This window comes from Chionomys nivalis, chromosome 20, assembly GCF_950005125.1.
Source record: "Chionomys nivalis chromosome 20, mChiNiv1.1, whole genome shotgun sequence".
Classification (NCBI taxonomy): Eukaryota; Metazoa; Chordata; class Mammalia; order Rodentia; family Cricetidae; genus Chionomys; species Chionomys nivalis.
In genome coordinates this window covers 41,111,735-41,133,142 of record NC_080105.1, presented here as the reverse complement: position 1 = coordinate 41,133,142, position 21,408 = coordinate 41,111,735, and the positions used below count along the sequence as shown (strand labels likewise).

The following is a 21,408-nucleotide window of genomic DNA, read 5'->3' as shown; positions in this document are numbered from 1 at the left end:
AACAAAAAGCCCACAAATGTAAACAGCCAAGATAACATGCCTCCTCCAGAAGCCAGCAACTCTAATACAATAGGAACCAAGAAAGGCAACTTAGCTAAAGCACAAGACAAGAACTTCAAAGCAGCAATTATGAATTATTCAAGGACCTTAAAGAGGATTTAAACAAATGCCTTAAAAGAAACAGTACATGGGGGCTGGAGAGATGGCTCAGAGGTTAAGAGCATTGCCTGCTCTTCCAAAGGTCCTGAGTTCAATTCCCAGCAACCACATGGTGGCTCACACCATCTATAACGGGGTCTGGTGCCCTCTTATGGCCTGCAGGCATACACACAGATGGAATATTGTAAACATAGAAAGAAAGAAAGACATAAGAAAGAAAGAAAGAAAGAAAGAAAGAAAGAAAGAAAGAAAGAAAGAAAGAAAGAAAGAAAGAAAGAAAGAAAGAAAGAAAGACAGAAAGACAGACAGAAAGACAGAAAGACAGACAGACAGACAGACAGACAGACAGACAGACAGAAAGAAAGAAAGAAAGAAAGAAAGAAAGAAAGAACGAACGAACGAACGAAAGAGTACATGAAATACAAACACTGCATGGAAAAAAATTTAAGAAATTAAATTAGAATTTAACAAAGAAATTGAATCACCAGAGAAAACCCAAAATGAAAATGAAAAACATCAGAGGTAACCCTCACCAACAGATCAAAAGACATGGAAGAAAAAAATTCAGGTCCTGAAAACAAGGCAAAGAAATGACAGTTCAGTCAAATGTTAAATCTAAAAAGATCCAGGCACAAAACATCCAGGAGTCCTGGGATACTATGAAAAGACCAAACTTACAAAAAAAAAAAAAGAATATAGATGAATGAGAAAAAATCCATGAAAAATATTTTAACAAAATTATATAAGAAATTTTCCCCAAATTCAAGAAAGAAAAATGTATAACAATATACAAGAAGCATACAGAAACTTAAATAGACAAGATTGGAAAAGAATTTCCCCACAGCACATAACTGAAATACTAAACAGACAAAAGAAAGAAAGGATATTAAAGGCTATAAGGGGAAAAGATCAAATAACATATAAAGACAGAGCCATTAAAATAACACCTGACTTCAATGGAGACTTTGAAAGCCAGAAAGGACCTGGACAGATGTTCTACAAGCTCCAAAAGACCACAAATGCCAGCGCAGACTACTATACCCAGCAAAACTATCAACCACAATAGATGGAGAAAAAATCCATGATAAAACCAGTATTAAGCATATCTACCTACCAATCCGAGAGCACTAGAAGAAAAACTTTAGTCTAAAAAGGTTGACTACACCCAAGAAAATGCAAGGAATAATACCAGAACAGTATATAACCACAAAATAATAAAATTTAAAAAAAAACTGTCCATTGATTGATAACTCAGCATTAATGGTCTAAATTCTACAATAAAAAAAAAACATGCAAGCACTGTCTTCCATCACAAGGCTGATGCACGTGGGAACTCCCAGAAGCTGTGTGTTAGCATGCACAAGAATGGCAAAGGTTCAACTGGAACAAAATCCCTGCACCCCTAACCAAAAAATTCTTTGCAATTGATACTACTGGGAAAGAAAAAAACAGTTTTCTCCAATAAAGTGTCACCGGGCATGTCAACCACATTCCAGCGCAAGTCCCATACCCAGGACTAGTTGACCAACATAAAATGAACCCCATGCTTTTTCTGTAGACTTTTTGTTTTGTTTTGTTTGGGTATTATTTTCCTTATAGTTTTGTTATTGCTGTTGTTGTTTGCTTTGATTTTTGTTTATTTGTTTGTTGAGAGAGAGGGGTTCAAACCTTTAGTTGGGTGGGTGGGGAGGTTATGAGGACCTGGAAGGAGTTGGGGAAGGGGGAAAAATGATTAAAAAAATATATTGTTATAAAAAAATAAATAAATAATATAACCTATAGTCAGTATAATACAAAAGTTCATAAGAAAATACATAAAACTTCTTAGGACTCTGTATTCAGATGACTTCAAGCCATCTGAATTTTAAAGGAACTACAATTAGAAATCGGAGATAACACATTCTGAGTGCAGCCTAAGTAAGAAACACTGTGCAGAACTACAAACAGCAGGCCTATGTTTAATGAAAACTCCATGATGCTTGCCTGGAGTGCACAAGGTCTCAAGCTCAATCCTCAGTACTATGGAAAGAAAAATAACATAATAAACAAAGAAATTAGAGAGAGCCAAAGGAGTTTCATAAGCAAAGAGATACATTTTATTATAAAATAAGAGCTTTTTGGGATATGTATTCTAATTTTTCAGTATTTAAATCAATGATTTATACAATATGAAATGTTCATGTACCTCAAGGAAATTTTTATGTTAATGGTGCAAATGAAACTTAGCCCATCCATGAAAATAAACTATCAATGTGTGAGCTGGTCCAGGAATTGCTCCCGCATTATAAACTGCATTATTACAAGACACGGAAAAATCAAGCTAGAACTGACTGGAGGTTTCATCCTGCCAGCTAGTATTCATACTTGGAGATATTGGTATTAAGCCAACTATTGGGGGAGGGGCAACATCAAAGGAGTACTCAACTGTGTGCCATCCACGCTACGGAACCAACCTGCCAGGCAATGTGTGCCCATTGTTGACACAGTGACATGACTGGTTGTGGGGTGGCCAGCAGCATCCTGATGGGATCTTCAGGAGGGAATATGTGACTGGTGGTATAAATATGGTCAAACCCTTTGATTGGGGAGGTCATGGGTCTTAGCAGAGGAATCTACTGCTGACGTCCTGCTAAACAGACACAGTCATACTACCTTCTAAATCTTTGTATTTTTATCATAGTGCTGCTCTCAGGCTTGGTCAGAGAAGCTTCTTTTTGCAGTGGGAGATGGCTAATGAAGACTCACAATAGTCAGAGCGCTGAGTATAAATGATTGTTGTATGCTCAGCCTGAGGCGGGCTCTCTGTGGTACCCCTTCCCAGGCCCAGGGAACATCACAGAAAGGATGGAAAGACTGGAAGAGTCAGGAGATGTGGAGGAGTGCAGTAAGAAACACGGCCTTCTGGATATGACATGGCTACTGCAATCATAAGCACACAGCCTGCCGCTGTGGGTACTGCATAGGAACTGCAAAAGGCAGGGCCTTTCAACATTCCCCCCATGGATGAGGAAGCTCACTAGAGACCCCATCCTCCCCAAGGGAGCTCTGCAGTGTATGGCTGCCTGGAAAGGAGTAGGCATTCTGCAGCAGTATAGTCACTGGTAAGCTGCCAATGTCTAGTCAACAGCCTCCTAACCATGCTCATACAAATACTCCTAATCAAATTCAGAGTCTCATACACACATGCACACACACACACACACGAGACTCGGAAGGAGAAAAGGAACTACTTAAAAAGAAGTGAGTCAGCAGGAATCAGGGATAAGAAAGTATAATGGGGCCAAATATGATCATAATAAATTATATGGAATCGTCAAAAATCAAAACGAAACTGCACAATTAACAACCCTCCAAAGTTTGGCTCAACCTTAAATTGTCAAAATCTGTATTAACACAAGCAAATCCAATATTTAAATTAAAATCAGGGCTGAAAAGATGGTTAAGCAATTAAGAGCACTGGATGCTATTCCAGAAAATTTAGGTTTGAGTCCTGGCACCAAAATGGTAACTCACAGTCAACTGCAACTCCAGTTCCAGGGGTTCCAACCCTCCTCTGCACTCCTCAGAAACATGGCTCACAATAAGTGCATGGACACATATGCAGGCAAACACCCATACACAAAAAGTAATAATAAAAACTTAAAATTTGTTTAGTTAAGTTCAAAATCTAAAAATGGACTTTTTTAAAATAATAAAATGTTATAAAGCTTTTTGTTAGTCAGACTGGCCTTGATCTTGTGATCCTCCTGCCTCAGTCTCCTGAATACAGAGATTACATATATGTATCAACATGTCTGGCAATCTTATAAATCTTACTATATACACAGCTGCTCATATGTAACAATGTGCATAAAAAATGTGGTAGGAACAGTTATGATAAAATGTAATTGTGAAATAAATGTGCTGCTATAGCAACAGTGACACAGTTCAGCTAACAATACTATAATGTCTATTTATCCTGTGCTAACATCAGAGGAGGACATAAGCACTTTAATGCTAAAAGCAGGCCTGTGAAGGCATACAAGGTAGCATACACTTTTCCTTCCTTAAGATTCCTAGCATGCTCACTAGTTAGCAGCAGACAAGCTCAACACCCTGCAGAAGTCAAATCCACCGCAGCAATACTGCAGAGACACACTGGATTTAAGATCAATGACTAAACAATACTAAATAACACCAATCCTATCAGGGTCCTTGGAAACAAAAACAACCTTCCTTTCTGCAATAAACCTCAAACTATTCTATTCTGAGTTCTTGATGTTAATAAAGCCTACTTAGCTTGCTGTTATGAAGCAAACCATCAGGTAAAGCTAATTTATACAAAGCATGTATTCTGTAAAATCAGGAATCACGTTTAGGAAAATCACATTAAAGGTGATTGAAATTGGTACTAGGAGTAGGGTATTGCTATGACCAGACCAAACATCTTGTTTTGGGGAGGACTGAGAAGGGACTTTGAAACTTTGGGCTGGAAAAGCCAATGAGTGTTCAAAGCTTGGCAAGCTTTTCTATGGGAACTTGAAAGATAAGGATGTTGAGAATGATGCAGCCCATAGAGGCCCAGCCTGTAATGTTCCAGAGGGAAGTTGGAGAGACCCTTACAGACTCTTATCAGTCTTTTGCTGTTCTGAGTTGAGAATCTGTCTGGTTAGCTGTAGCTGAAAAAGCAGCTGTGCTTTTTCAAGAGGCAAGACCCACTAAAGTGAAACCTTCGCATTACTGGGACAATGGATGCTGGTCAGCTGGAGCTGAGAAATAGTGATGATTCAGAAGAGACGAGCATCAATGAGGTGAAATCTTCTGAGAAATACTGCCTTGGACTCAGCACACAGAAGCTGTGTTCCAGAGGTGGCCAAGGCTGTGCCTCACAATGGCAGCTGAACTTGTTTTAATGCACACACACCAGCTGATATAAACTTGAGAGCTAGCTTTCCAGTTACCAAATAGCACATATTAAAGAACTAAAGCTTTTCTGTCTACTTTGGAGGATGTTTGGTGTCTAGACACATGGCTCAGGGATTAAGAACACATTCTGCTCTTACAGAGGACCTGAGTTTGGTACCTAGCACACACAAGGTATGTAGCTGGCTCACAACTATCTGAAGCTCCAGATCCAGCAGCAATCTGAAACCTCTGACCTCCGTGGGCACTTGCACTCATATGTACAAGCATGTGCACATGTACACATGCATGCGCACACATACACACTTAAAAATAAAATATATATTTTAAAAAGCACAGTATTTTACCTCTGTAGAGTCTCCAAGTTTCTGCAAGTTACAGGAAAATGCGTGGCAAGGTCTCTCATTTCTTCGGAGATTGAGTTCAGCTTTTTCTTCATCTCATTAGGCAGGCTTTCCTCTGCTAGAAAAAAAAACACTACTAATATTCAAATTAAAAAGCAGAAATTTTATTGAATCACATCTTAATAGCGTTAGTACCAGATCTTCATCTAGTCCCTACAGTGAACCCAAGAAAACACTTCCTTCTTGAGTCCCAAAATCACTTTCCTCACTTGTACTTTCAAACTTCTTTTTCAAATTTTTGCTATTTGAAATTTAGAGTATAATTCTAAATTTATAAACTATAAACTCAAAGTTTGCTGACCTAGACAGAGGAGAAGAAGTGAGATTCTACCTAACACTACTCTGATTCAGAAATCAATGTAATTCCATGTGAGTTGGGACTTAAAACTGTTTGGAGTCACTCTTCATTGCTTTAATCAGTCATCAGCAGAACAAAATTTGAACCTTTCACATCTGTGGCGCCTTCCAGACTCTCAGCTTCACTCCGTCTGATAGGACATTCTGTGTCAACAGCAAGAAGCCTGCCTTCACTTTCTTTTTGTTTGGTTTGGTTGATGATTTTTGAAACAAGATTTCCCTATGTAGCCCTGGCTGTCCTGGAATTTGCTCTGTAGACCAGGCTGTCCTCGAAGCCTGCGTCTGCCTCCTGAGTGCTGAGATAAAAGGCTTGCACCCCCACAGCCAGACTGAGAATACAGACATGGCTCAGTTGTAAGAGCACAGGCTGCTCTCCCTTCCGAAGCCATCTCCTTGATTAGAATTTCTTCACCCCATTCACCCATCCCTCAAACAGCCCAGGCTCTCCTGAAGCATACGACATAAGATCACGTATCTTCCTATTCCAGACTGCTAGGCATCTTGTGACATTACCTCATTTTACTCACAGATGATTGTTAACTGTCTTTCCTTACACAATCATTTCTGTTATCATTCCCAGTGACTTTAACACCCACAGAGATGCTCCATCCACGTTGGGACCTTGTATTCTCAGCTCCTCCATTTCCAACGACCTTTTCCTCATCTAACCTGAGCCACTCACCCCACAATTGGAGGCCTAACCTTAAAATGCCCAGTGAAACCACCGCTCGCTACCTACTTTTGCTCATGAACATTCTGCACTCTTAATGCAGGCGTACCTGTCACTCTTTCCCCAGTCAACGTGCTGACACTTGAGAATGAAGCCTATTGACCCTGCCCTTTCCCCACCCACACACCATCTGCTCCCCACTGTGCTTCCTTCCCTTTCTGAGACACACTATGGCTTGTTTTGTTGGTTTGTTTTATTCTACAACTTGTTTTGTAAGTCTGTTTTAAATGCAATGCATTTCACTTCCATGTTTAAAACCCTCCATAGCTTCAATTTGCTCTTCGGAAGGAAGGAAGACTCTCCAGCACATCCTGTCTTCTTTCACTTTTCTGCTTCTCCGACATTAAGGTCCTAGTCAACAGTTTATCATACAGCACAAGTTACAGACACCTTACCTGTCACTCTGCACCTGTCTACCCTTTTCCCTTTGGCTCTGGTTAGCGAATGTGTGCTCCTGTTTCAGGCGTTACCTCAAGTATCACCTTTTCCAGGAAATATTTTCAAATACCAATGAATATGTAAATTATGTTACTGCTCAGAAAGTTTTCAATTTCAGAGCATTTCAGATTATGTATTAGGAATGCTCAATCTATGTAACAATTCTCGCTGGCCATCAACAAAGGGGCTTTGCATACTCTGCCCCTTTAGTGCTCACAACTAATCCATGGATAGCTTGCTATTATCCATTTTCCAAGTATGGGGAAGAAGACAAGAGAGCTAAAATTCCACCACTGGGCTATGTAGCACAAAAGCTAGTGCTTACCCCCCCCCCCACCCGCTGCTTGACTCCTGCAGTCATTACCCTATCAAAACATCTGACAAGGACAATGAAGTTGAAATGAAGAAAACAGCAACTTAAACCAGATCGCTCTAGCATGTCTCACACTAACTAAAGTATTGTATTTAAGACACTTTAAACCATTTGTAGAAAGAATGTGTATGCTTCCAGCCTAGAGGAAGCTGGTTGGCTCACTGATGTTATCAACGACAGTGAGTATCAAGTCTGTGGGATTGAACAGCAGCAACACAACAAAACCAAGGTCCAGTCCTTAATCCTGACACATTTCACTATTAGGGCAATACTGTTCAGACATTTAAGTAGCAGCATAATACAATACAAAGATGTATTGACTTTTTGAAACAAGTCTCACAAAACAGCAAATTCACATTCCCTTTTACTTTGAGCCATAACACACCTTTGTTTAGAGCAAACACTTGCACAGTATCACCCAAATTTTCTAATTTTTGATAGATGAGAAGACCAGCCTATAAAAAGCAACAGAAAAACAAAGTACAAGTTAAAGATAACCACAATAAATATGTGTGTCATCTCTCTAGCAAAATCTACAAGAATGCCTTCCAATACAATCCTAGATTCCAGATTATAAATATAAAATTCATCTAAGAACAGCAGCAACTAAATTTGGGCACATTTTTTCTAAATTTCCACATTTTAAATATAAGTATAGGGAATAAGGCTAATTTAAATATAGAAAGCCTATGATTTTTCTTATTCAGAATTGCTTATATACAAAATACATCATCAAACCATGTGCCTGCTAAGCCTCAGCCTTGCATGATTTCAGTAAGTTCACATTCTTTTACACAGAAGTTGGACATCACTATGCTTCATGACAGATAACTACCACTATACAATCTATTAATTGGCACTTTGTAATTAACATGGAGAATTTCACTTGATGTATTCCTAGGCAATTTTTGATACCAGACTAAAATAAAACATTTTAGCTAATGACACTATCACAGTAAAACTTCTCTAAAGTAATTTAGTACAAGAAATAAAAAAAATGACATTATAATTAAAGGTCTTTAAATACATACATAAGCATCAGTAGCTGCATACAGTTTCTGGTCGTCAGTGAGGGGGAAATTGCTCCAGTTACTACAGCGGATGGACTTGTCCTTCAGAAGCTGCTTTCCTACAACGTGTTTAACCATGCCATTGAGGCTCCAAGTCTCCGCACACTTCAGCTGGAAGTAATGAAAAGGCAATGAAGCAGACATGCTCCTTACTGTCAGCTACGCCTAAGCACCACCAAATAAAGCTAAAAAAGTACCAGAATAAACAAGCTTCCCATCACTAAAATCTCATTTATAGTCCTCATTATGAATTTAACTCTGAGATTCCCTAGAGTGGGAATTAAAATGCTTAAACTTTAAAGATACCATTCCTAGAAAGCAGCTGAGTGGTTTAGAACACTTTTTGACTTCCTGGCCAAATGAATACTTGGCTAAGTATGAGAACTTAATTATTTTATTTATTAATATTGGAATATAGGTGATGGTGTTAAAGGTCAAACTGACATGCAGAGCTCTATATCAGAAGCTGCACTGAAGCCCTCTTCACAAAAGAGCTGGATAAATGACTTTGAAATACAGTATTCACGTGTGCTGACACCTGAGCTAAGTGAGAGATGCAGTAAGATGGAGGAACATTGGTTAGGCTACTGTGTATGGTGGGACAAATCACAACTGGAGGTTTTCATTACCGTAGTGTGAACTTCTGTACTGCCACCGAAATCAACATGTAGCTTATATTATGTTTGTAGAAAAAAATTATATAAAAAATGCATATTCTGTGAAATTCAGGTTACCATGTTCATTAAAATGATACAGATATCACTTCTACCTTTTCATTGGCAATATCTGTCAACTCCACAAAACTCTCCAATTTGACGTCAAAATCACGCAGAAGTTTCCACTGATCTCCTTCAATTCCAACGCCTGCCTTCTTAATTGATTTATTTTCTAGCAACATTTTTAATCCCTGGGGGAAAACTAAAACATGAATGATTATTTCCATAACACTGTTATTTATAATGAATTTGCTATTCCTATGCATATTATATGTATGTTAAACTGATGCTTATATTTAGCTTAAATTTAGACTCACATTCAACTTAAATCTTTATTTTCTTATCTAACACAGAGTCCTGACTGAAAATCCACTAGAAAAAATGGGGTTGAGTGCCACCTCTACTAACAATTATTGTTATTATTATTGTTCGACTATATATATATGTCATTATACATATAGATAGTTAGCTAGTTAGTTAGTTAGTTAGTTAGTTAGTTAGTTAGTTAGACCTAATATATATTGTTACACCTCCAAACTTTAGTTCTCTGTTCTCTAACACAGGAAAAAGATATAAAGATCTGGTAAAACACAATTACTTAAGTAAACACAAGATCATTAGAGAAGGCCTTTTAATAAAAGAACTTAATTTTATAGGAAGACGTTGATATATTATTGTCGGCCATATAAAAATAAAAGAGATACCAACCTGACATAGAAGAAATGTGAAACAAGTAACATTTGCTCTCAGACACACACAGCTGAATCACAGCAACTCGGCTTTGCTTCCCTTGTTTGTATATGGGCGGCCATTCCATGTCAAATCCAACCACATCTCCGTCAGACAGACGCATGCTATCAAAGGAAAAGTTGTGTGGGTTAACTGCATAGGCTTTTGTTGTTTTGTTTTGCTTTGCTTTGCTTTTCCATAGGTAATAACATCCTTCACAAATTAAGGACAAACGAATGACTGGAGAGTACTATAGAGAAAAAGAATGAAAATTATTAAACCAGCAAAAAAGAACCCCAAGTAGGATAAGCACAAACCTCAGTACAGAAACATATTTCATATGAAATTGTTGAAACACTATGATCTAAAAATATATTTAATTGCTTTTTTTAAAGTTTTTTTGTTTGGTGGGCCCATGCACGTGGAACTCAGAATCAATTCTCACCTTCCACAATGTGCCTCTGGGGATGGAACTCAGGTCCTCAGGCTGGGTGGGAGGCCCCGTTACCCACTAAGCCATTTAACTGGCCATGACGTAAAAATATTTTTTAAGATTTTTATTTTTGTAGTTAGGCATGTACGGAGAAGGGATGCATATATGCAAACGGGTACAGGTGTCTACGGAAGCAAGAAGAGGAAACTGGAGTCATAGACAATTGTGAGCCACCAATATGGATGCCGTAAATGCTCTAATTGCTGGGCCATCTCTCCAGCCCCTGATGCAAAATCTTTAAAATGACCCGATGAAAGGGAATGCAAAACAAAGTCTGTCTTTAATAAAATGCATATAGCGCTTCAAAACATTATATAATTATATAAATCACTTAAACGTACTACCCTCAGCTAATCTTGACTACATTTGGAAACAACTAAAACACCAACCCTGGACCCACCTGTGAGGGACTTTCTTAATAGGATCATTCGCTGTGAGAAGAATCACCCTTAGAGCACTACTCAGCAGAAAAAAAAAATGACATCTTGAATTTTGCATGCAAATGGATGGAAATAGAAAATACTATTCTGAGTGAGATAACCCAGACCCAAAAAGATGAATATGGTATGTACTCACTCATTAGTGAATTCTAGCCATAAACAAAGGACATTGAGCCTATAGTTCACAAGCCTAGAGAAGCCAAATAACAAGATGAACCCAAAGAAAAACATATATAGATCCTCCTGGAAATTGGAAGCAAACAAGATTGCCTGGCAAAAGTTGGGAGCATGGAGGTAGGGGTAGGGATGAAGAGGAGAGGGGAGAGAGAAGGGAGAAGGGAAAGACTGGGGAGAGCTTGGGGGAGTGGGAGGGTAGAGATGGAGGAAGGGTGGCTATAGGAGCAGGGAAGAAGATATCTACATTAAGGGAGCCATTTTAGGGTTGGCAAAAGACTTGGCTCTAGAGGGGATCGCAGGTGTCCACGGGGATGTCCCCAGCTAGGTCCTTGGGCAGCAGAGGAGAGGGTGCCTGAGCCGTCCTTGCCCCACTACCACACTGATGATTATCTCGAATATCACCATAGAATCTTCGTCCAGTGATGGATGGAGATAGAGACAGAGACCCGCATCAGAGCAAGGGACTGAGCTCCCAAGGTCCAGTTGAAGAGCAAAAGGAGGGAGAAGATGAGAAAGGAAGTCTGGACCGCGAGGGGTTGGTCCACACACTGAGACAGTGTGCCTGTTCTAATGGGAGCTCACCAAATCCAGCTGGACCAGTACTGAACGAGCGAGCCTGTGATCAAACCGGACTCTCTGAATGAGGCTGACAATGGGGGCTGACTGAAAAGCCATTGATAAAGGCACTGGGACTTGTCTCTACTGCATGTACTGGCTTTTTGGGACCCTAGTCTATTTGGATGCACAGCTTCCTAGGCCTGGATGTAGGGGGAAGGGCCTTGGACTTCCCACAGGGCAGGGTTCCCTGCCCTCTCTTAAGGATGGAGGGGGGAGGGAGGAAGGTGAGTAGGGGGAGTAAGAGGGGAATGGGAGGAGGGGAGGAAGTGTAAATTTTTGAAAGGAAAAATTAAAAAAAAGAAGAAGAAGATTCACCCTAAATCTAGGTTATACTTTCTAGAAGCGGCCTACATAAAAGGACATAGAAGAGAACAGCTTTTGCCTGATCACTCGCATTCTTGTTGGCTAGTTCATCTATCTTAGTGCTGAGACATTCCTTCCCTGGTGTTAGGACCCACTTCTTCAGGATTCTAATCTAGACTGAAGACCAGCTGAGATAATCAGCTTCCTGGAATGAGCAACTATTAAATTCTTGGCCTTTCTATTGGGACGTAATCATTGTTGGACCAGAGAAACCACGCAACCTGTAAAGCTACACAAATAAACCCTCTTCTAAGATATAAGCATTCACTCTATCAGTTCTAGTCCCCTAAAGAACCATAGGACAAGATCTGACATACCATAACGAGACAAAAGGTAACATGATGAGGTTACTATGCAACCATACACAACGGAGTGACCTATTCTGTGAGTCTAATTTTACTCAGTAAATGAGGCCCAGAAATAACCAGATACCTGGAGCAGAAATGAAGGGGACACCTAAAGGCTCCTTCTAGATTACAGTTACCTCCAGGAGAACACTGACCAACAGCTTCATTTACTTCTGCCTTGTAAAACCCAAATGTAAATAGATAAACATCAAAGGACAGTACAATTATTTCAACTAATTCACTACTTCTCAATGTTAACTGCTTCAAGAGGCTTAACCTGCATCACTCCAGTGTCCCAGTTTTACAAGATGCTAGGATATGAGCAGCCACACTTCTGGTTGCTATGTAATCCTCAATGCAATACTGCTGGGAGGGCAGGCCTAAAAGGAACTGTTTGCGTCGTCAAGGCTCTGCTTCCTGAACAGACATTTTCTGGGGGGGAGGCAGCTCTCCAAAGAATGGGCTTAATTTCAACCCCTCTTGCTCTCTGCCACATTACAGATACAGTACAAAGGTCTCTTTCAGATGTCAATCCCGTTCTCTGGGACTCTACAGCCTCTAAAACTGAAAGAAATAAATTTACTTATAAATTTACTACATGTTTGGGTTTTTTTATAATTCACTCAGGCCACAGAATTTTGTTATAGCCCTAGACTATGAACCAAGACAGGCAACTCTTAAAATTACGAACATTAATTTCTAATGCTCATTTTATGGACAATTTGGAGTAACTATCACTAACTAAACAGAATGGCTTGAGAGGTAGCTCAGCATTTAGGAGAACTGGTTGAGGACCTAGGTTTAATTCCCAGCACCCAAATGGCAGCTCACAGTTCAAGGGGCTCCAAATCCCTCTTCTCACCTCCATGAACACTATATACATGTGGCAACAAACATACATCAATCCAAGCATCTAAACACATTTTAAAAAGTTAAAATAAAAACAAAATTTAAATAAAACAGAGAATCATAACCATTACTTAATATATTGACGTTTTAGTAAGATATAAAACTATAGTTAGAGGTTAAATAATATTTTTGTTTTTCCCTAAATTGATAAACAGTGTTCAATATTTTACCTGCATGTTACATCTCTAGCACTAAAAGAAACAAAACTTAAATAAAGTAGAAAAGATTAGTAACTAACAACTAGGTAGCTTACTAATTTAACTTAATGAGTTTCTTATAATTTAAAAGGAGAATGCAACTTAAATATGACATATGTAAAAATACTTCTGAAACATACTTCCACTGTAAAACTTATATATGACATATGTAAAAATACTTCTGAAACATGCTTGCATTGTAAAACTTAGATATAACATTTGTAAAAATACTTCTGAAACATATTTCCATTGTAAAACTAGGCACTCATAAGTTTCACCCATTATTACTTACAAGTATCCTATAAGGGTCTAAATTTAATAGCAAGAATTCAGATCCCTTACCTAATATCCTCAGATAGGAAAGAGCAATCACTAGCTTCATAACTGTACACAATGGATCCAGTAAATTCTAAGAATGGAAGATCATCTTCAAGAACACTCTTCTGAACACGGGCCTTGAGTTAAGCACAATTCAAAAGAGGCACAAATAAATGTCACAACAGTAGACAGAAGTCTTCACTAAAATAATAAAGCCGGTTGAAGAAATTCATAGCACTGTTACATTATAGAGTAAGAAGCCATAGGTCAGTGTAACAAAGGTAAAGCTGTAGAATTATTCATCCATAACATTCTATCTTCAAACTTCTAAACTTCTTCTCATAAAGACATTTAATTTACTCATTTTTTCCTAATAATTGCATTAACATCCTAGAAGCAATAATGTGGCCTTAAAATGTTAGCAAATTACCAGATCTTGAGTCTCCAAGAACTTGAGCTATGTTAACCAAAAATTCACCAACATTAATGTTGTCCAAATTATTATATGAAATGGAATAAATCAATAACATCAACCATGAAAGCTAGATACAGAAAGAGAAAATATACAGTAGGGATTGTCACTTTAAAAACTTACGTAAAATTGAGTCCCATTTGCCTTTCAACAACTTTGTCCTGACTCGCTCACACTGTAACAGAAAGTTTTCCTAAGCAATGACCTGAAGCTTAAAAGCAATGGGTGACTCGTTGCACAGCCATATTAGTAAAATTTCCCACCTACCTTCTGCTCCTCTGCAGCGCAGCTTTTCTCCTGCACAGACATCCATGCAGGAACTCTCCTCTGCAGTGACGCTTCCATCTCATTTCTGTTCATCTTTAAAACGCCCTCATGACAAACCCCAACAATCAATACCTATCAACAGATGTGACAAACAATTGACAGAAAGCTCAGAGACCGCCCCACACGTAGGACTGAAAAATGAAACAAACGTACATATCTAGTGTAAGACAGAACACCCAGCCTCAAGAACAGAACTTGAATCCCAGAGGAACAAATGTAGTAATCCAAGCTTAGTAACTATGCATTACTTCTTCCTTTCAAAACAAAATCCCCTTAGATTGTTCGCTCCTGAATGGTCCTAGTTTGTGGTCCTTCTTGGAACCAGGTATTGCCTTACGGTAAACTACTGAGACTCAGGCCTCTATTGAAAGACCCCTGTCGCCGGGTCCTATAGAAAGATTGCTGACAACATTACTGTATGCTCAAACTCACAGAGGCTGTGACTACATGCACAAATCCTGCAAAAAGTTAAGCCAGCCAAATTCACACATGAATAGGAAGGGGCTTGTGAATCCCCACCCTTTGCTAAAAAGCTATTGGCTATTGATGGCTGCCGGGGGAACAAGAATTAAGTTTTCTTCAGGGATGCAGACCCTGATGTCTTAGGTGGTCCTAAGTCCATGCATGTACAGGCAGCAATATGGAAACTCAGTGTGTTAAAAGAAGGAAAGAAGGAGAAACAAAGAAAGAGAAACAAACAAAGAAGGAAAGAGAAAGAGAAAAAGAAGCACATGAAATTGGGAGGAGATCGGGGAAGGGCAGGATTTGGAGAGAAAATGGAGGGTAGCTTTGATCAAAACACATTACATGCATTATGAAATTCTCAATTTAAATGTAAAAAAAAAGTTAAGATCACATTCGAAACTAGTTAAGAAGGGGTAGCTTGCCAGGCAGTGGTGGCGCACGCCTTTAATCCCAGCCTTCGGGAGGCAGAGGCAGGCGGATCTCTGTGAGTTCAAGACCAGCCTGGTCTACAAGAGCTAGTTCCAGGACAGGCTCCAAAACCACAGAGAAACCCTGTCTCGAAAAACCAAAAAAAAAAAAGAAGGGATAGCTTTTAATCACTTGAATTTTACTCCAACCCACACTATAACAAAGAGCTCAGGGCACGTTTTCTCCATTTCGAGCGGAGCCACCTTCTGGAGAACGGACATTCAGTGCCAGTCTCAGGAGAACGTTGGGTTTCAATGAATGAGCTGAGAGATTTCTTTGCTCCTAAAACCTTTAGCTAGGGTAAGGAAATGAACACCTTCTGTTAACATGGTAATTGCCTTGCCTAATTGCTTGAGGGCTAACTAAATAAGATATCCCAATTTTTTCTAAAAGCATCAAAAAAGGGAGAAACTGCTAATTAAGTTAAATGACCAATATAATCATTTCTAGTATAAGATAAATTTGTTACTAAATAACATTAATAACTAATACATTCAACAATCAACTGATAGTCAGTTATTCTGCTTAATGTGGAAATTGTTTCAATAATTACCTAAGATGATTCAATAATATTTTGGTCAAATACGCAAATACTCATTTCTTAATAAAAAAAAATGTAAAAATGTTTATTACTCTGAAACCAGCTAGCAAAATGTTAGGAAAAAGTACTTGAATATTTATGCTATAATTTTAATTTCTCACTATGGATCTTTAGGAAAATTTTACTAGAAGCAGTAAGGTTGCGGTGATTCTGAAAAAGAAAACTGTATGAAGATCACTCTGCACCAAAGAAGAAAAGCTGGAACAGCCAAAGTCTGCACAGGTGCTGAAGATTATGACGTAAAGAAGCAAGGAGGTAGAGTGGGAAGGAACCTGGCTCTGATATTGGTTGGTGTTGAGAAAATGAATGCAAAACTGAACAGACCGAGTAGAGAAGAGCCCTTCAATGCCACCTAAGAGCATCTTCACGTGAGGATCATTTCCCTGCAGGATACACTTGGACCACTGCTCACAGCTTCATAACTCATAGTCTGCGATGGTACATGGTAGCTTCTAAATCTTTTTCTGGTGAAAGTGTAACAGAAGTCTGTCCCATGCACATATATAACCCAACTCTTGGGTCCTAAAAACATGGAGTAATCCCTGGTCAAAGAGCCAGAGGACACCATACCACAATGTCTGGGTAGGAAATGAACAAGGGAAGAAGCCATGGAAAAGGACGAATCAGATAGGGACTGGACCCATTCGGTTTAAGCAGCAGGGAACCAAGACTATGGAGAGCTCTGTGGATAGAGGCCCTGCCCTATGTGCACAGAGCAAACCACACAGCCTGTAGGTTACTGTGAAGGCTAAGAAGTCAAAGCCCCAGGCCCTAGCTGTGGATTGCTTGACCTCCAAGGCTGCCTCACTGGCACGTGTGTTAACTGCTAGGCGGGTGTAGGAGCCCTGGCCCAGGCCTTATCCTCCCCCGGGTGGTGCACGGCAGGGGAAGATGTGAAAGTGAGGAGACCCACACACAGAGTGCCTGATCTCCCAGATTCCTTCTCCTCACTGCAAAGTTCCCTGTTCTGCCCGCTTGCCCCAACTGTCAACCCCAGGGGACCCTAGGCCCCAACCCTCACCAGGACCTCAGCAGCTCTTGGCGTGCAAATAAAATAAGCTTTAAAGTGAATGCAGTCAGCCGGGCGGTGGTGGCGCACGCCTTTAATCCCAGCACTCGGGAGGCAGAGGCAGGCGGACCTCTGTGAGTTCGAGGCCAGCCTGGTCTACAAGAGCTAGTTCCAGGACAGGAACCAAAAGCTACAGAGAAACCCTGTCTCGAAAATCAAAAAAAAAAAAAAAAGTGGATGCAGTCTTGGAGTTGACAAGTTACTCTTGGCTGGCAGCCTAGCCCTTATCAAACAATACAGCACCACCCTCCACAGTGAGAAGATTAAGACTTAGTGGGTTTCAACACAAGCTTCTCTGTTTGCCTCTTTGTTCCTTTCTTTAACAACAGTTTTAGAATCACCTTTATTTTTAAAAGCTCTGTCATGTTTTATTTTTTTATTCACCTTTATTTAATTTTTACATATTTTTCTTTACTTCATAACTGGATATTGATTTTTTTCTTCATTTTTTTCCTTTTACTTAAACTTGCTGCCTGTTCCTTTGCTTTATTATTTTATTAATAATAATTTTCTTTTAGTGATTCCTTTTCAGCAGTCTCACTTTATAGCTCACGCTACAATAGAATTCCCTGTGTAGCCCAGGACTGCCTTGAACCCACAGTGATCCTTTGGTTTCAGCCTTTTAAACGCTGGGACTACAGGCATGAGGCAGCACACCAGGCTCTCTCGGGAACCTTAAACTTCGCAGCTAATTCCATGTGATTTTTTTTTTTTTTTCCGAGACAGGGTTTCTCTGTGGTTTTGGAGCCTGTCCTTGAACTAGCTCTTGTAGACCAGGCTGGTCTCGAACTCACAGAGATCCGCCTGTCTTTGCCTATTCCATGTGATTTTGCACTTCCTTTTCTATGATTATTGCCAGCACAGCAGTTGTCTTTTAACTGACACTGCTTTTGCTTCGGAGTTGTTATGGTGGCGTGTTTTCTCCTCGCTCAGCACTTCCAGAGGCATGCGCTCACAGGGAAGGGGCTCATTAAGTGACTGCCACCATCTAAAGCCTAAAAGTTATCTCTCCAAACAGACGCAAACTGTAATACAGTTACACAAGAGATATGAAAAGGCAAGGGGTATGACTTCTCCAAAATGTCCTAATTCTGTAATAAGTGCACTAATAAATATGGAAATGTTAGAAACACCTGATGACTTAAAACACTGGTTCTAAAATCATCAATGAGCCCAATAAATACATGACTAAAATAAAGATGCCAATTCAAGACTTAGAAAATAAACCTGGCAATTTGAACAAAAATCAGCAGAAAGATTTTAAAGAAGAAAAAATTTGAAAATTAAAAAGTTTACCTCAAATAAAAAAATATAAGTGTACAACTGAATATATTACAAATAAACTATACAAAGCAGAAGATTAGAAAGTTAAAATAAGTTTGAGTAATTATTCCATTCAGATAGCAACAAATAAAAAGCAGTAAGCATGATTATAAGACTAATGACACACTATTAAGAGATTAAATCTGGTATATAGAAGAAAGAACAAAGACATAAAACCTATTTATTAAATTGTAACAGAAAACTCCCCAAAACTAAAAAAAAAGGAATAGACATTTAAGTAAAAGAGGCATGTAGAACCCCAAATACATACAACCAGAAATATCTCTAGTTCACATTATAGTTAAACGTCAAGAGTAAGGACAATAGAAGGAATGATGGAGCTGAACAAGAGAAGCATCAAATTACTTACAAAGACAAATCTATGAGAATAAAATTGGATTTTTAGCCAAAATCATAAAGGCTAGAAGATAACAAACTGATATATATCAAGCCCTGTAAGATTAGTATTTTAACCATCAAAATCATTCTTTAAAATAAAAGAAAAAAATACCTTCAATGATATGCATAAACTAAAATAACTATACAAGTATCACAAAGATAAGGAATGCAACATACAAAAGAAGAAAAAGATATATATATAATCACAAAAACTCAGATAATTAAAATAAATATCAATAAAATAAGTAAGAGTTGGGAAAAGAATAAAACATTATTACCCCAGTAAACAAGTAAGTGTCTAATATAGAAAGTGGAGAAATTTACTTAAAATAATAACTCTAAATACAAATAGTCTTAGCTCTCTAACTAAAACATTCAGAAACTCAGAATCAACGAAGGAATTTAGGCTCAGTAAGTAGAGTGCCTGCCAAGCATACAGAACACCCTGAGTTTGATCTTCCAGGCTGGGGAAGGGGGGGGGGGGGCAACTGTTTGCTGTCTGCAAGAAACTCATCTCACTAGCAAATATATATAGACTTAAATAAGTGCAAGGATGGAGAAACAATATTCTAAGCAAATAGAAACCAAAATTAAATGAAATAGAAACAGCTATGCTCACATATGACAAATCAGCCTTAGAGTCAAAATTAAAAGGCATAAATGTCACTACATAGTAATATAGAAGGAAGTCCACCAAGAAGATAGAATGATTCTAAATATACATATGTGCGTATGTGTGTGTGTGTGTGTGTATATGTATGTATATGTGTGTATAAAGCATTGATATGCCCAATCTCACAAAACACACATATACACACAACTGGATATAATGGGATAAGCACATCCAGATCCAGAATGCATAACTTTAATACCCCACTCTCATCAAAAGATAGATAAATCAGACCAAAATATCAGCAAAGAAATTTCAAAGAAACTGAGACACAGATCAAATGAACAGGCTTCCATAGAATATTTAAACCAACAGCTAAAGAATACACATTTCACTCAACAGTCTAACGAGCTACCTTCAAAATAAATCACATTTTAGACTTTGGGGTGGTATGAAAGAAAATGGCTCCCAAAGGGAGAGGCATTATTAGGAGATGTGGCTTTTTTGGAATGGGTATGGCCTTGTTGGAGGAAGTGTGTCCCTATGGAGGTAAGCTTTGAGGTCTCATAAATGCTCAAGCCACACCCAATGTCTCAGACAATTTCCTGTTGCCTGTGAGTCAAGATGTAAGAACTCTCAGATTCTCTAGCACCATGTCTGCCTACATCCTACCTTGCTTCCCACCATGATAATAATGGACTAAACCTCTGAACTATAAATGTGTCACCAGAATTAAATGTTTTCCTTTATAAGAGTTTCCATGATCATGGTGTCTCTTCACAGCAATAGAAACCCCAAGACAGACTCCAAATTTCAATAAATAACAAAACAACTGAAATAACTCAGATAATGGAAGAAAACTACAACTCAATAGCAAAACTAACTACAGAAACTATACAAGCATGTGGATATTGAATGATATTTTTTGAATGAACACTACGTCACTGAAATTAGGGAGAATGTAAAGTAGTGCAGCTACTATGGAAACTGGTACTAATATATGGTCTAGCCCTACCACTCCTAAAACATACTTGAAGGAATGAGAGTCCACATGTAATAGACTATACACTTATGTGTAACATAACAATATTCACAACAGCCACGTTATCTTATCAGCCTAGATACCCATAAACAAATAAATGGATAAAGAACATGTGATGATCCTAGTTTGCTTCTCTGTGGCTGTGGAAAAACACTGAGCAAAAGCAACCTGGAGGGGGAAAGGGTGTATTTGCCTTATAGGTTACAATTCATTATCAAGGGAACCCAAGGTGGGACCGTCAAGACAGGAACCAAAGGAGAGACCTTGAGGAATGCTGCCTACTGCCTTGTTACCTCTGGCTTGCTTAGCCTGCTTTCTGAGAACACCAGAAGACCACCTGACCAGGAGGGGCACTACTCAGTGAACTGGGCTTTCCCACATCAATCACTAATTTAAAAATGTTCCACAGACTTGCCCATTGGCCAATCTGATAGGAACAATTCATCAACTAAGGTTCCCTCTTCCCAGATGGCCACAGCTTTATACCTTTAATTACAGCACTTAGGAGGCATAGGCAGGGAAAACTCTATGAGTTCAAGGCCAGCCTGGTCTATATAGTGATTCTGAGTCAGCCAAGGGTTAAATAGTGAGACCCCCCCTAGCAAAACAAGTAACTAAAAACTAACCAGCACAGTGGCTGATATACACATAACACAGTAAAATTCAATCACAAAAAAAACAACAAAATCACGTCATATGGCGCTAAGATCTGAGAAGACAAATATTGTGTGTTTCTCTAATATGCAGAATCTAGAAGAGAGAAAGAGTGACATGAAAAAGAAGGGCTATTCAGGATGAGGAAGATCAGTACAAGGATGACAATAAAAGGCAATGGTGCTATATGACCAAAATACATCATAACACATGTGTGGAGTGCATTTATTAATATATA

General features: G+C 38.9%; 1 protein-coding gene across 2 annotated transcripts in view; it reads right to left on the bottom strand.

Moving 5' to 3' along the window:
* The window catches only part of Wrn (WRN RecQ like helicase), a 95,069-nt gene that overhangs the window by 68,377 nt on the left and 5,284 nt on the right, over window positions 1-21,408 (bottom strand). The window contains exons 2-8 of one of the 2 annotated variants that reach the window (XM_057752778.1): window positions 14,480-14,611; window positions 13,765-13,877; window positions 9,858-10,003; window positions 9,203-9,351; window positions 8,395-8,544; window positions 7,749-7,818; window positions 5,409-5,523 (exon numbers count right to left, since the gene is read on the bottom strand). In XM_057752778.1, coding sequence (XP_057608761.1) covers window positions 5,409-5,523; window positions 7,749-7,818; window positions 8,395-8,544; window positions 9,203-9,351; window positions 9,858-10,003; window positions 13,765-13,877; window positions 14,480-14,572 — 836 coding nt within the window. In that variant the 5' untranslated portion in view covers window positions 14,573-14,611. The remainder of the gene's footprint in view (window positions 1-5,408; window positions 5,524-7,748; window positions 7,819-8,394; window positions 8,545-9,202; window positions 9,352-9,857; window positions 10,004-13,764; window positions 13,878-14,479; window positions 14,612-21,408) is intronic. The other variant, XM_057752779.1, reaches the window with a different exon arrangement.